A 16,039-nucleotide genomic window follows, 5' to 3' on the forward strand; every position below is an offset into this window, starting at 1 on the left:
CAGAGCATGAGCAGGGGAGGGACAGAGAAAGAGGGAGACACAGAATCTGAAGCAGGCTCCAGGCTCTGAGCAGTCAGCACAGAGCCCGACGTGGGGCTAGAACTCACGGACTGTGAGATCATGACCTGAGCTGAAGTCGGACACTTAACTGACTGAGCCACCTAGGCGCCCCACTTCTTTCTTTTTTTAAGAAATTCTGGAATTCTAAGAACTGAGATAAGGGGGAGAGGAAATTTGCTCTGGTTGAGTTCTCACCATGTGCCAACTCTGTGGGTAGAAATAATTTCCCCCATTTTTACAGAGGAGGAAATAAAGACTCACAGAAGTTGCATAACTTGCCCAGGGTCACACGGCTTATTGTAGCAGAACTTGCATCTGTGCAGTTTTTCAGACTCCGGAGCCCTATTCTTCCTTTATATCATGTTTCTTCGTCTCTTCCTGCAGCTTGGAGCTTGGTCTGGAGGCTAATGTGGTATCAAGTTAGACAGGAAAATATTTACTGAACATTTGGTAGAAAAATCTTTCAAAATATGGAGTCCATGGAAAGGAGGGAAATAAAAGAGGATTTAGTGCTAAAAGTATTGAGTATCATCTTGAGACCCTTTTTTTACACGTGGCATTAGACACAGTTCTATTGATAGAGGGGAGATGGCGCCTACAAAGCATGGTGATCTCAACTAAGGAATCAGGAAAGTAGGGAAAAGAATACCGATGATTTGGTTAATGGTGGTGCCTATAATTTGACTCTGGCCTCTCTAGAAAGTATACCATATTCTATGATTCTGTAGCTTAGACTAGCAGCCACATTTACATCTGAACTGCATTGTATTTTTGAACAGTCTCCAAGCATCCATAAATTAATAGGCTTGGTATGTGCAAAAAGCTGTGTCTGGGGCTCTAGAACCCTGCCAGGAATTGTGTTCATTTGTGGCACTTGGTAGTTACAAAGTTCTGCACAAACTTGTCAGGGTAAGAGAGCACGTCGGTGTTCTGTGTTCTTTTATGTGATGACCAGTCAGGTATAGCCACAAGAAGGGAACAGAAGGGACCTGGGAGAACAAAGTTTATTATATTCACAGGTCCTAGAAACAAGATGTATGCCACACCACACAAAGCCACATGGGAAAGCATCTGTGTGGGCCAGGAGCAAGAAGAGTGCTGAGACCATACCCTGAAAGGCATGGCAGGGCTGGGTTGAATAATTCCAGTGGGCTTTGGGTTGTAGAGGTGATCTCTAGTAGTCTATTAACTAGCCCTGGGATGAATAAAGCAGAGGAATATTCCCTCCTCAGGTGCAAGGGTCTGGATGGTTGGTTTGCATATCAAAGCCATGCTCCCTGCCAAGTCCTTTGCTATTTCTAGGAACTATCTAGCCCAAGGAGGAGCAGTATCATCCTTAGCCAGAAAGGTCTTTGAAGATGTCAAAATATCCATAATAAACAGAAAATAAATTTTAAGATATAAGCACTGTAGTCAAAGATTGAACTAGTAAGACATGAGCAAAGCGGGACCCAGAGACTGAGAGAAAGAGAAATCCTTCTATAGATTGGTGGGAGAGGAGAGCAGGAATGATAGGAAAGGAGCCAACCAGGAAGAGGTTGTACAAGTTCCTAGACTTCTGTGCTCTTGGTTTGGGCTGAAAATAAATGTTTCTATTAGAGTATTCTGCTATTTGGTACCACTGTTTTAAGTAGATCTATATGATCTATATGTGCCAGAAGACAGATGTGGGTGTGGAAAGTACCATGGTTGTTTAGAGGAAGGTCAGAAGCAGCTGTAAATGAGCTCTGCCTCACTGGGGCTCCTACTAGGCTGAAAAGTCAAACACATTTTTGTATTTGGGACAGTTCCTGCACTTTGCCTTGTGCATAATTGGTGCTTGATACATCACTGTCACATGGGTAGCGAGTGAGTAATGTGTCCCTGGCAGGGCCCATTGAGAATCATTAGAAAACATGTGAAAGACATGAGCAACAGGAGAAAATGTTCTCATTGAGCAACTCCAGGCTCCATCCTTGAGCTATCAGGATAAGTCAATGATTGTATCTAGTCTCTCAGTACAAAACATTTATTCAACTATCTTTTGCTAATTCTTATTAAAATGTGAAAAGGTGGTGTGATTTTTGCGGTTTGATGTAAAAGTATGGAGCTCCCTTCATCTGTCTTTGAACTTAACTTCATAAGCCCCTTCTGCTGATGGCAAAAAAAGATGAAACTTCCTAATTCCACCTCATCCAGCCACAGGTAGAGCTTAAAAGTGGTCGGTTGGAGATTTAAAATAAGTCAATTTAAGAATAATTAATCCCCATTTCCCTTTGTTTTAATGGCCTCCTATTCACCCTGTTGGTAAGTGAGGGATTCTGCGCTAGTGTTCCAGGGACACTAAACCTTGGGCAGAGGAGATCAACAGCAGTTTACCAGTCATCTACATCCCAGGGGAAGAGGACACTGTGGCCATGCAGGGCCACAGAGGAACTGCACCCAGGGAACAAAGTGAACAACCAGGGACTATGGGAGACAGGCTTTGTGGTATCAGGAGTGTATGATGTCCTCTCATTTGTGCAGGAGGATGTGATTGGTTCATTTGAATACTTTCATGGTCTGGCAACAGACAGAAACCACTAAGGGGGTAAGCAGGGATTGCCCTAGGTCCCTTCAATAAGAAAGATTATTTGACTAAGGGACCTTATCTGTGAGAGCAGAGTGGAGAGGAAACCTTTTGGTTAGGCCATTCCAGGCCCTCCTGATTTTACCATAATATTGGACCTAAACTTTAGGTCTTACACTGTACTTTTCTCTTCCTTCATTCCTCTCAGAGATGATGTAAGCTCCTGGGGGTGCTTATAAGTCATCCTAGCAGTTGAGGAGGAAAGGCTACATCACCTACCCATTCTGGATTATCTTGTTCAACCTCAGATCTCTTCTGATTGGCCTGATGCTCAGCATTCCATGTAGATACCCTTCTGCGGGGGCTCTGGCACTCCTCAGGGCTTTCCCCAACACTTTGATTGTCTGCTAGTCTCTGGGAGGCTACCTCATTTCCCTCAGGGCTAGTATCTTCCTCGGTCATTGCTAATCTCCTTTTTGATGTCTGCTTTGTGCAAGACTTGAGCCAAGCCCATGGAAGACCCAGACAAACGGTCCCTTCTGTTTTAGGATATCCTCCTTTCCTCAGTTTACCCTATGTCAGCATCTTTTTTTTTTTTTTTTTTTGGTATCCACTAGACCTAAGTTCTAGAAACTGTCTTTCCTTGCTTACTAAATTCTTATTTCCGTTTGGACAAAAAAATGTCATTGTAATTTATCATGCATACATCCTTCTCTACAACTTAATGGTATAAATTTCATGCACTAGTCTTCAGGATTTTTGGTTCTTGATATGCAAAACCAAGTTTTATTCAAAACAAAACAAAAATCTTCCTCTCTCAAACCCCAAAGTTTTATTATTTAATTTAAAATTTGGTTTGCAGGGCACCTGGGTGGCTCAGTCGGTTAAGTGACCAACTTGGGCTCAGGTCATGATCTCGTGGTTTGTGAGTTCAAGCTCCACATTGGGGTCTGTGCTGACAGTTCAGAGCCTGGAGCCTGCTTCAGATTCTGTGTCTCCCTCTCTCTCTCTCTGCCCCTTCCCCACTCACACTCTGTCTCTCCCTAAAAAATAAATAAACATTAAAAAAAATTTTTTTTAATTTGGTTTTGCATATCAAAAATTGTCTCTGCTATTGTCTTAAAATAATTCAACAATCCATATCTTTGTTCTAGAGCTACAGCTGAGTTATCCAATGCAGTAGTCACATGTGGCTATCGAATTTAAAGTCTCAAATTGATATTGACTTAGATGAAGTAAAATGTAAAATTCAATTCTTCAAATCACAGTAGCGACATTTCAAGTGCTCAACAGTCACATGTGGCTAGTGGTTACCATCCTGGACAATCAAACTCAGAACATTTCCATATTGCGGGGCGCTTGCTTGGGTAACTCAGTTGATTAAGCATACAACTCTTGGTTTCGGCTCAGGTCATGATCTCACAGTTTGTGGATTGAGCCCCGAGTTGGGCTCCACACTAACAGCACGAAGTCTGCTTGGGATCCTCTCTCTCCCTCTCTTTGCCCCTCCCCTGCTCACACATGTGCTTGCTCTCTCTCTCTCTCTCTCTCTCTCTCTCTCTCTCTCTCAAAATAAATAAATCAACTTAAAAAAAAAAAAGAACATTTCCACATTGTATAAAGTTCTATTGGACAATGTTAGTCTATAATATATCTACCTTTCCCTTTAAGGGTTGTGAATCATGAGAGTGAAGGGCAGTGTGTAAAGAAAGGAGGATGAGGGATGAGGTCACTGAGGAGGAAACCTGTGTTTATCTCAAAATGTTATCTTGCTATAGTAACTTTGAAGAAAGTTTTGAGCTTCAGAAGCTTAAGTAACTGCTTTTAATGAGATTCCCTCCATGTTTTGGTAGAAGAACATTTTTGGCAACTGGAAATGCTTCTGCCTACCAGTCTGTTACAGACGGCATGTACCATGGATTGCCACCACTGAGCAACTCTCTCGTGAAGAGCATTTTTGCTTCACAGTTCAGCGTGCCTCAGCCACTAGATCCACAGAGCCTCCAGGTATGTTGAGAAGTATTTTTATACCTAGAAACGATGTTGTACATAGGGAATTGGCACTTTGTTTCCATTTGGTTTAAATTTTGCAGGGGTTCTCCATGTTTTAGTGCTCTTTAGTCTTGCTTGGCTCTCCTTCATTGACATGGTAGAACAGCCTGGGCCCCCATAGCCAGCTGTTATTCCCAGTCAGAGTCTTTGCCTCCAAACTGCTTAACAAGCAAACGGGGGCAATACCTTATCTGCTCCCAGCTGGTAGCAAAACCAACAGTTGATCTTTTCCATTTAATAAATAATAATAGCAATTACAATACAAAAATTAGGTCAGCAGCTCAGTTTTTAATAGCCCTGGTTACAGCAGGTATTATCATATGTAATCCTGGCAATTATTATTTTCCCTAGGTACCAACAATATTACCCACCCTCTACAACTAAAGACTGTAAGGTTCTGGCAGGTCAGAGATCAGACTGCTGGGCAGTCATGACAGCACTAGATCACAAACTGTATTACTTATCTATGGCTGCATAAAAAATGACCCCAAAATTTAGCAGATTAAAACAATACATATTCATCATCTCATACAGTTTCTGAGGCTCAGGAATCTGGGAGCAGTTTACTATGTAATTCTGGCTCAAGATCTCTCGCCAGTCTACTATCAGGGTATTGGCCCAGGCTGTACTCATCTCAAGGGTCTACTGGAGGAGAATCTGTTTCCAAGCCCACTCATGGGCTTTCGGGAGGCATCAGAAGATCCACTTTCAAGCTTATTCATGTGGGCTTTTCCACAGGGCTTCTTCACAGCATGGCAGATGGATTCCTCCAGAGCAAACAATTCAAAAGAGAACAAGAAACAGAACCCAAGGTGGAAGTCACAGTCTTTTTATTACCTAATTTCATAAGTGACATCCCATAATTTTTGCCATATTTTATTCATTAGAAGTGAGTCACTAATTTTAGCCCACACTCAAGGGGAAAAGAATTAAACTCCACGTTTTAAGGGAAAAGTATCGAAGAAGTTATAGACCACCTATATTTAAAGCCATCTCATGGGGCGCCTAGGTGGCTTAGTGAGTTAAGTGTCCAACTTTGGCTCAGGTCATGACCTCACAGTCTGTGAGTTCAAGCTCCAAGTCGGGCTCTGTGCTGACAGCTCAGAGTCTGGAGCCTGCTTTGGTTTCTGTGTCTCCCTCTCTCTCTGTCCCTCCCCTACTCACACTCTGTCTCTGTCTCTGTCTCTCTCTCTCTGAAAAAAAAACATTAAAAAATATATGTATTAAAATAAAATAAAATAAAATAAAATAAAATAAAATAAAATAAAACCACCTTACAAACCCAAGTCTTCTGACTCCAAAACCTCCAATGCAATTTTTTTATGTTACAAAGCTAAGCCAAGTAATGCCAACACCAACCCCATGTAAGTCCTACCATTTTACCTTCCCTAGCAACAAGGCAATGACTCTTGGCCCAAACCTTGACCCTCATTTAGTCCTAGAATACAAGATTGACCATGACCATGAGTCCTGTTCCTACTGCCTTTAAATGTTGCCTGGGATTAGGTAGATGGAAGTGTCCTGGCTTCTGGCTACCTGAATCAATTCCAACTCTAGGAATTGTCCGAAGCCAGTACCAAATCTGCAAATGTAGAATGGAGTCAGATGGATAGGTCCACTATGTCCAGGCCTGCATGTGATGCCACAACTAGTAGGGGATGCCTTGACTGTTGGACAGTGATATGGAGAAGACAGAGGCCCACATATTAACATTGTGGCATTGGCTTTGAATTGTTACCTAGAATTGGAACACAATGGTGATGAAGGAAAACATTTTAACGTTCCTTATGTCTAAAACATTTGAATAAGTTTACTTTTGTTGATTGTAACTGTGTCCCATTATTATTATGGTATTCTGGAACTTCCAAACACTGGTGCTGACTAGTTACACTGAAGTCTTAATTAAGTACCCTTCTGTTTATCCAGATTTGGGGAAAAAAAAAAAAAAGAATATTACTCTCTCCTCTACATCATCAGAGACTTTCTATCCATAACTACTTCTTTTTTTTAATGTTTATTTATTTTGAGAGAGAGAGAGAACACACCAGCAGGAGAGGGGCAGAGAGAGAGAGAGAGGGAGAGAGAGAATCCCAAGTAGGCTCCGCTCAGTCAGCACAGAGCCCGATGCGCGGCTTGATCTCATGAACCATGAGATCATGACCTGAACCAGAATCAAGAGTCAGACACTTGACCAATGGAGCCACTTAGGTGCCCCAGTAACTATTTCTATATAATAAATAAATCATCCCATATTGTTTTGGAGTACAGACACAGAAATCCTGTTCATATAAGATATTTATTATTTGTGGACAACAGTACAACATTATCATGTTTCTCCTTTGGTTCTTTTAGGCATCTGTGCTATTCCCTTGGAGAGCATTTCTAGAAGATGGAGGACTGTTTCCAGTTATGGGTAGCAGCCCAGATACCCTAGAGTATAATATGCAGGTAGGATAGTTCTTCCCACTCATGGCAGAAAGAACTGAATGCAGACTGCAAAGCAGGTTTCATTGGGTCCATAGGTCAATGGTGAATAATTTATGAGATAAGCAGGATGTTTGATTATGAAGCTGTAAATCCAATGCTACCAGGTGAGTCATGTTTTCTTATGACAGAAGAGAATCATGGTCTCAGCTGGTATGGGCCTTGGTTGTAGACTCAGCTGCAATTCTCATGGCCAGTAATGACCTGGGAGAGTGACCAGCCATCTCCAGTCACTCTCTGCACCTCTTAGAGAAACACCCAGGCTGGAAGCTCAGGGGTATGTAACTCCCGGTCTGCCTGTGAATGGTGGTAGGAAGAGAACTCTTTAAGCAGGATTCATAAGGAGAATTTCTTTCAATTATGTGTTTCCTCCCTGATTACCTAAGCAAATATTGTGTTTTCATTTTTAAAAATAGAAAATATGGAAAAGTATTAAACATGAAAATCAATCATAAATTTGCTCCGAAATAATACAGAAGTGGAGAGTGATGAAGATAGGGGCAGGATTGGCCACAGGCTGATGGTTCTTAGGGCTGGGTGGTGGGAACTCTACAGTTTACTTCTGTATAGGCTCAAAATTAAAAAGGGTAGGGTGTTTTAAAGTAACATAGTAAGAATGGTTAAAAATAAATAAATCATATTTCCCCCAGTAGGAGACAATCACCGTTCACATTTTGGTTTATTTTTTCTAGTACTTTCCCTATGCATACATGTGTCTCTATCTGTACTTTCAAAAGAAAATTGATATCACACTATGCATTCGCCATATACAAATACCACTCGCTGTAAAGTGCTGGGAAATGGACTTCCATACAAGGCCAAAAGTCTGATATGTTCAAGGAGGACTTTCAGCTAGAAATGTTACTCTGATTTTTACAGATTTTTCTAATAGTGGAGAGGGCGGGGTTTATAAAAAACAATTATTCCTAGTTTTCTCCCCCAAAATCATGTATAAGGGATACATAGAAATCTTCAAGATGGGTGTTTTGTTTCATTTTGTTCTTTATTTTGTTTTGTTTTTAGCTGTGCCTCTGTAGGCTGAGTGACCATGATCTGAAGGTGGCTCATGGAGAGCTGGTGGGCATTCAGCTGCTTTTAGAAGATGTGCTTCTGAGCAACTATCATATGATCATGGAGGATCATGGAGGATCCCCCCAGCAAGACACACTGTACAAAAACACACAGGTACTCTTGGTGAGCAGTCTTCCTAATTGGTCAGTGCTGTAGTGTACTGAAGGACCTTCCCCCCCCCTTTGTCTGACAGCCTCTTCCAGTGGGTCCCAAGACTGGGCTAATGCCACATGGGAGCAGCGGATTCATTTCTTTTCGTTTTAAAAACAGAACAAAGGTTGTAAGAGGTCCATTGAAATCAAACGGGACAAATAATCCAACTGGTTGGGTTTCCTTGTGAGTCATACACATTTAGGACTGGAGTTGGGAGAACTGGAGGGGTAGGACAGAGACCCTGGGTGAACATCTCCACCCCGGGCTCTCATCTTCGTTACTCAGCTAGCCTTATGGACTCCTAGGTGAGCACTCCCTCCTCTGGACTTATCCCTGAAGCTCTAAGGCAGCAAGAGCCCCTGGCTCACTTGGTGTCATAACTGGAACCAATTCTGCACATATGTGGGAACCAGACAGAGACTTGTCTGGACATAAGGTGAGCTAGCTGGTGCTCCCATTTAAAGAGCCTCCTTTTGAGAGCCCAACTTTCTGAGAGATGTCTGCAGCAGCCATCTCCATTTCCTCACCTTCAACACGCTCCTCAGAAACTGTGCTTTGTCACCACTGAGACCACCCTCATCAAAAGCACCATGGTCCTTGTCACTAAATCCCCTGGATACTTTTCAGTGCCCCTCCAACCTGACCCTTGTCAGCATTTGACACAGTGTATCCTTCTTGCAGCCTCCCTGCTGCTGGCTTCCAAAGCACAGCTCCCTTCCTCCTTTTCCTCTGGCATCGGTAGCCATGCCTTCTCAGACTTCCCCGTAGACTCTCCTCTGCCTCCTGCCTCCCTTCTTCCTCTGCCAATCCTCAAAGTACTGTTTTTTCGGGTTCTGTCCTGCTACTACCACCGGCAGGGCTGCATTTTGACTTCCACAACGCTAGCCACTTCTGTCTTTGTAGGCCCTTTCCTCCATAAGAAAGCATTAACAGTTATAGTTTACAACTGTGTTAATATACAAAAATTAATATCATATATTAAAACACTTTATTCAGCCTCAGTATCCTTTTCCTCTGATTTTAAAAGAAATTAAGGGGTGTCTGGTTAGCTCAGTTTGTTGAACATCCAACTCTTGATTTCGGCTCAGGTCATGATCCCAGGTTCGTGGGATTGAGCCCCACATCAAGCTGCATGCCCAGTGTGAAGCCTGCTTAGGATTCTCTCTCTCTCTCTCTCTCTCTCTCTCTCTCTCCCGCTCTGCCCTTCTCCCTCACTCACACTCTCTCTATATAAAATTTAAAAATATAAGAAAGAAATTAAAACATTCTGTGGGCCCTGGGCACTGTGCCTTCTGTGTCTAATCAAGAAGTTTCCCCTGAATACTATTAATACTACTGTTGGCTATGACTGAGATCTTTTCAGAATGCTTTAGTACTTATTAGCTTCTTTAATCTTCCCAGTAATCCCATGAAATAGATGCTTTAATTATTCTCATTTAATACTGAAGCTCAGAAAGGTTAAATGATGTGCCCAAAGTCACATGCCTATTGAGGCAGGAAACCCACATTCCAACTTGACAGTCTGCCCTGGAGCTTCCTTCTACTCTTATCTGCTACGTTGTTCCACTCCACAGCCGCTCCCTAGGCACGCTCATCTGCTGATGACTTTCCTGGCTATAACTCATGCGATGACCATCTACCTGTCTTGTCTGAATCTCAATCCTGTCAGATTCATGCGTTCAACTTCCTTGTTCCACCCCAGAGACACTGTGTCCCCAGGTGAGCTTGTTTCACAGCCCAAAACTTGCTCCTCTTTCCATATTCCCTCTCAGTTAACCACCACCTGCCCAACTGCCCAAGCCAAAAAATCTGGATGCTCATCTTTGACTTCTCTCTATCATACCCCATAATCAGACACTGAGTTTTACTATCCTGTTATTTTAATATCTCTCAAGTTTGTCTCCTATTCCCCATCTTCCATCACCACCCCCGAATCAGCATCATCTCCTACTATTAGGTTATGTGCATAACCTCCAATTAGATCCTTATATTCACTCTTGCCTTCTTCCAGCCATTCACCAGGATTGTTTTATTTTATTTTATTTTATTTTATTTTATTTTATTTTATTTTATTTTTATTTTATTTTTTAAGTTTATTTTTATTCTGAGAGAAAGAGAGAGCAAGTGGGGAAGGGCAGAGAGAAAAGGAGAGATAATGCCAAGCAGGCTCTGCACTGACAGTGTGGAGCCTGATGTGGGGCTTGAACTCACAAACCATGGGATCATGACTTAAGCCGAAATCAAGAGTCTGACACTTAACCGACTGAGCCACCCAGGCACCCCTTACCAGAGTAATATTTTAAAATGCAAACCTGATTATGTCCCTTCCCTCTTACAGCCCTTCAGTGTCCTCCATATGTCCTGAGAATAGGATCCAAATGCCTTAACCAGCCCTTTACTACCTAGCTCCTGCTGATATTTCTACCCTCAACTTCTTTCATTTTATCAAATGTACCGTGCTTTCTTTCCTCAGTAACTTTGTGCAAGCTAACCCCTCTGGTGGAAAATTTCCTTCTCCTACCTCTCTATGTCATCATCTGATTAATTCCCACTTATCCTTCAGGTTTCAACTCCCACATCACTCTTTCCGAAGCTTTTTCTGATTTTTCCACCTTTGAGGTGATTGATGCCCTTTTGTGCCAATTAGGGTGCACCTGCTATAAGTAACAGGTTGTCCTACTAGCCATGAATTAAATTAGCAAAAGGTATTAATCTTGCAAAGCAAGTCCTTAGACTTGCCTCTTAAGGAGGCAGTTTGGGTTGGTGCAGTCACTCAGGTTGGTTTATGCTCCCGCTCTGCCATTATGGGTATGTCAGCAAAATGTCTCCTTCATCCATGTAAGATGAAAACAGGAGCAAAAAAAGCTTTCTCCTTAAAGGGCTTTATCTTTTTACCAAGAAAGAAAATCCTCTCCAGAACCTTCTAATAGCCTTGTAATAGATTTTCCTTGTGTCTTACTGGCTACAATTGAGTCACCAGCCTACTTCAGGAAAATTCGTGGAAAAGCAAGAGTGTTTAGATGTGCCATCTAAATTCCACAACAGAATTAGATGTTTCACTCAGATGGAGCATTTGCAAAGCAAGCGTTGGCACCAAGTAGTACCAAGATCAAGAAGCATGTTGGGCCTTTGGGCCCTCTGTTGACTATTTCTTAGTCCTGTTTTTGATGGATTGCCATCCTTCCCTGACACCCCCACTGTCCCCCACCTTTGTTCTTTACCTTGTCTCCTGTTCCTTCTTCCATCCTTTAAAACACTTAGGAAGAGAAGACTTCTCTTAATATGAATATATTAACAAGGGAAGTTTGCTTTAAAGTTATGGTTTATTTTAACTAGTTTAATGATATGATTTATTTTATTTAAGAGTATTTAATATTCATAGATAACAGGAGACAATGGAATATATACTGCCCGTGAGATAGGACCCTGGGTTTCCTGGCCCCGCTGTGCAACCCGTGCTGTGATCTCTTAGACCTCAGTCTCTAAAATGGAAGTCATGGGCCTTTAAAACTGTGGTCCCAGGAGCCCTGGGTTCCTCAGAGGCAAGTTGGAGGTTTTTTGTGTATTTTTTATTTATAAGGCCTTTTTAAATTGAGATGTAACTGACATACAATACTATATTAGTGTCTGGTGTATGCATTGCAATGATCATCACAATAAGTCTAGTTACCATCTGTCACTATACAAAGTTAATACAATATTATTGACCGTATTCCCCATACTAGACATTATATCCCCATGATTTTTTTTTAATTTTATGACTGGAAGTTTGCACTTCTTGATCCCCTTTACTCATTTTGTCCCCCAAACCTCCTCTCCTCTGGCAACCACCAATCTGTTCTCTGTCTCTATGAGTCTTGGTTTTGTTTTGTTTTTTAGATTCCACATATAAATCAAAGCATGCAGCATTTGTCTCTGACTTATTTCACTTAGCATTATACCCTCAAGATCCATCCATATTGTCACAAATGGCAAGATTTGATTCCTTTTTATGGTTGAGTAATATTTCTATGTGTGTGTATAATCACATCTTCTTTATCTGGTCATCCATCAATGAACACTTGGGTTGTTTCTCTGTACCTTGCCTATTGTAAATAATGGTACAGTGAACATGAGATGAATATATCTTTTCAAATTAGTGTTTTCATTTTCTTCAGGTAGATACCCAGTAGTAGAATTGCTGGATCATATGGTAATTCTATTTTTAAGAGGAACCTCCATACTCTTTTCCATAGTGGCTGCACCAGTTTACATTTCCACCAACTATGCACAAGGGTTCTCTTTTTACCATATCCTTGCCAATGCTTGTTATTTTTTTGTCTTTTTGATAATAGTTATTCTGAAAGGTGTACAGTGATATTTCATTCTGGTTTTTATTTGCATTTCTCTCGTGCTTAGTGATGTTAAGCATTTTTTCATATGCCTATTGGCCATCTGTATGTTTCTTTGGAAAAACACCTATTAGATCCTCTGACCAATTTTTAACATGATTTTTCTCTGTTTCTTTTTATTATTAAGCTGTATTACTTCTTCATCTATTTTGGCTATTAACTCCTATTACGTATGTGATTTGTAAATATTTTTTCCCATTCAGTAGATTACATTTTTGTTTTATTATGGCTTCCTTCACTGTGCAGTAGCTTTTTAGTTTGATGTAGTCCACTTGTTTACGTTTTTTCCCCACCTGTTTACTTTTACTTTTATTTACCTTGCTTTTTCTCAAAAAAAAATTACCTTGCCTTTGGAGTTAGATCCAAAAAATATCACTAAGACCAATGTTTTGGGGTTTTTTTTTTAAACCTTTATTTATTTTTGAGACAGAGAGACAGTGCAAGCAGGGAAGGGACAGAGAGAGAGGGAGACACAGAATCTGAAACAGGCTTCAGACTCTGCACTGTCAGCATAGAGCCCGATGTGGGGCTTGAACCCATGAACAGTCAGTTCATGACCTGAGCCGAAGTCAGAAGCTTAACTGACTGAGCCACCCAGATGCCCCTTACTGAGACCAGTGTTAAGGATCTTACTGCCTATGTTTTCTTCTAGGAGTTTTAAGTTTCAGGCCTTATATTCAAGTCTTTCATACATTTTGAGTTTATTTTTTATATGGTGCGAGATAGTGGTCTGTTTTAATTTTCACATGTAGTTGTCCAGTTTTCCCAATACCATTTATTGAAGAGACAGTCCTTTCCCCATTCTATATTCTTACCTACTTTGTCACAAATTAATTGATCATATATACATGGATTTATTTTGGGGCTCTCTGTTCTGTTCCATTGACCTATGTGTTTATATTTATGCCAATACCATGCTATTTGATTATTACAGCTTTGTAGTGTAGTTTGAAATCAAGAAGCATGATACCTCCTCTAGCTTTGTTTTTCTCAAGATTGTTTTGGTCTTAGGGTGCTTAGGTGGCTCAGCAGGTGAAGGCTCTGACTCTTGATTCCAGCTCAGGTCATGATTTCACAGTCATGAGATTGAGCCCTGAATTGGGCTCTATGCTGGGTATGGAGCCTTCTTAAGATTCTCTCTCTCTCTCTCTCTCTCTCTCTCTCTCTCTCTCTCTCCCTCTCTCTCTCTCTCTCCCCATCTGTCCTTTCCCCTACTCTCTCTCTCTCTCTCTCAAAAAAACAACAACAACAACAACAACAAGATTACTTTGGTTATTTGGGGGTCCTTTGTGCTTCCATATAAATTTTAGAATTATTTGTTCTAGTTCTGTGAAAAATGCCATTGGAATTTTGATAGAGATTGCATGAATCTGTAGATTGCTTTGTGTAGTATGAATATTTTAACAATACTAATTCTTCTAATCCATGATCATAGAATATCTTTCCACTTATTAGTGTCTTCCTGAATTTCTTTTAACAACAACTTATAGTTTTCAGTGTACAGGTCTTTCACCTCCTCAGTTAGGTTTATTCTTCAGTATTCTTTTTGGTGTGATTGTAATCTCAATTTCTCATTCTGATAGTTTGTTATTAATGTATAAAAATGGAACAGATTTTTGTATATTAATTTGGTACCCTGAAACTTCACTAGATTCATTTATTCTAATGTTCTTTTGTGGAATCTTTAGGGTTTTCAACATATAGTATCATGTCATCTGCAAACAGTGATAGTTTTACTTCTTCTTTTCCAACTTGTATGCCTTTATTTCTTTTTTTTCTTGCCTAATTGCTCTGGCTAGGACTTCTAATGCTATAATGAATAAAAGTGGGGAAGGTGGGCATTCTTGTCTTGTTCCTGATATTAAAGGAAAAACTTTCATCTTCTCACCATTGAGTATACTAGCTGGGGGGTTGTCACATATGGCCTTTATTACATTGACAAGCATTTCCTCTCTACCTACTTTGTGGAGAGTTTTATCATAAATGAATGGGAGTTTTTTCAAATATTTTTCCTGTGTCTGTAGAGATGATCATGATTTTTATCTCCATTTTATTAATGTGGTGTATCATGTTGATTGATTTGTGGATGTTGAACCATGCTTGCATTCCTGAAATAAATCCCATTTGATCATGGTGTATGATCCTTTTAATGTATTGTTTAATTTGGTTTGATAATATTTTGTTGAGGATTTTTGTATCTGTGTTAATCAGGGATATTGGCCTGTAATGATTTTTGGAGGGGGTGATGTCCTTGTCTGTTTTTGGTATCAGGTAATGCTGGCCTCATAAAATGTGTTTGGAAACATTCCCTCCTCTTTAATATTTTGGAAGTGTTTGACAAGGATAGATATTAAATCTTCTTTGAATGTTTGGTAGTATTCACCAGCTGTCTGGTCTTGGACTTTTCTTTGTTTGGAGGTTTTTGATTACTGATTTAATCTCCTTACTGGTAACTGGTCTATTTTGATTTTTTTGTTTTTTGGTTTTTTTTTATGATTCAGTTTTTGAAGATTGTAAATTTGTAGGCACTTGTCTATTTCTTCTAGGTTGTACAATTTATTTGTGTATAATTGTTAATAATTGTCTCTATGATCCTTTGTATGTCTGTGGTATCAGTTGTAACTTCTGATTTTTATTTCTGATTTTATTTCTTTAAGCTCTCTCTTTTTTTTCTTGGTGAGTCTAGCTAAGGGTTTGTCAATTTTGTTTATCTTTTCAAAGAACCACCTCTTTATTTTATTGATTTTTTAAAATTATCTTTTTAGTCTTGATTTCATTTATTTCTGCTCTGATTTTTATTATATCTTCCTTTTACTAACTTGGGCTTTCTTTCTATCACTTAAGGCCAATGTATCCTTATTGATTTTTCTGTCTGAATGATCTATCAATTGATGTAAGTGGGATGTCAAAGTCCCCTACCATTATTGTACTGCTGTCAATTTCTCCCTTTAGGTCTCTTAATATTTATTTTATATTTTTGGTGCTTTACATTGGATGAATATATATTTAGAAATGCTTTTCCTTTATTATAGTCTTTGCTTTAAAGTCTATTTTGTTTAAAGCTACACCAGCTTTTTTTTTTTTATCTCCATTTGCATGGAATAACCTTTTTCCATCCCTTCACTTTCAGTCAGTGTGTGTCCTTACTTATGAAGTGAGTCTCTTATAGGTAGTATATAAATATGCCTTGCTTTTCTGTCTATTCAACCACTCTATGTTTTTTTATTAGAGAATTTAGCCTATTTGCATTTATTTTAATTATTGATGGTATGTACTTATT

At 40.0% G+C, this 16,039-nt stretch overlaps 1 protein-coding gene across 1 annotated transcript in view; it reads left to right on the top strand.

The window, feature by feature from the left end:
- The window catches only part of LOC122490519 (coiled-coil domain-containing protein 162-like), a 68,979-nt gene that overhangs the window by 3,459 nt on the left and 49,481 nt on the right, over positions 1 to 16,039 (top strand). Inside the window, exons 2-4 of the mRNA XM_043593188.1 lie at positions 4,462 to 4,615; positions 7,013 to 7,108; positions 8,168 to 8,329. Of these exons, the coding sequence (XP_043449123.1) occupies positions 4,462 to 4,615; positions 7,013 to 7,108; positions 8,168 to 8,329 (412 nt within the window). The remainder of the gene's footprint in view (positions 1 to 4,461; positions 4,616 to 7,012; positions 7,109 to 8,167; positions 8,330 to 16,039) is intronic.

The sequence above is a fragment of the Prionailurus bengalensis genome, chromosome B2 (genome assembly GCF_016509475.1).
Source record: "Prionailurus bengalensis isolate Pbe53 chromosome B2, Fcat_Pben_1.1_paternal_pri, whole genome shotgun sequence".
NCBI classification, from domain to species: Eukaryota; Metazoa; Chordata; class Mammalia; order Carnivora; family Felidae; genus Prionailurus; species Prionailurus bengalensis.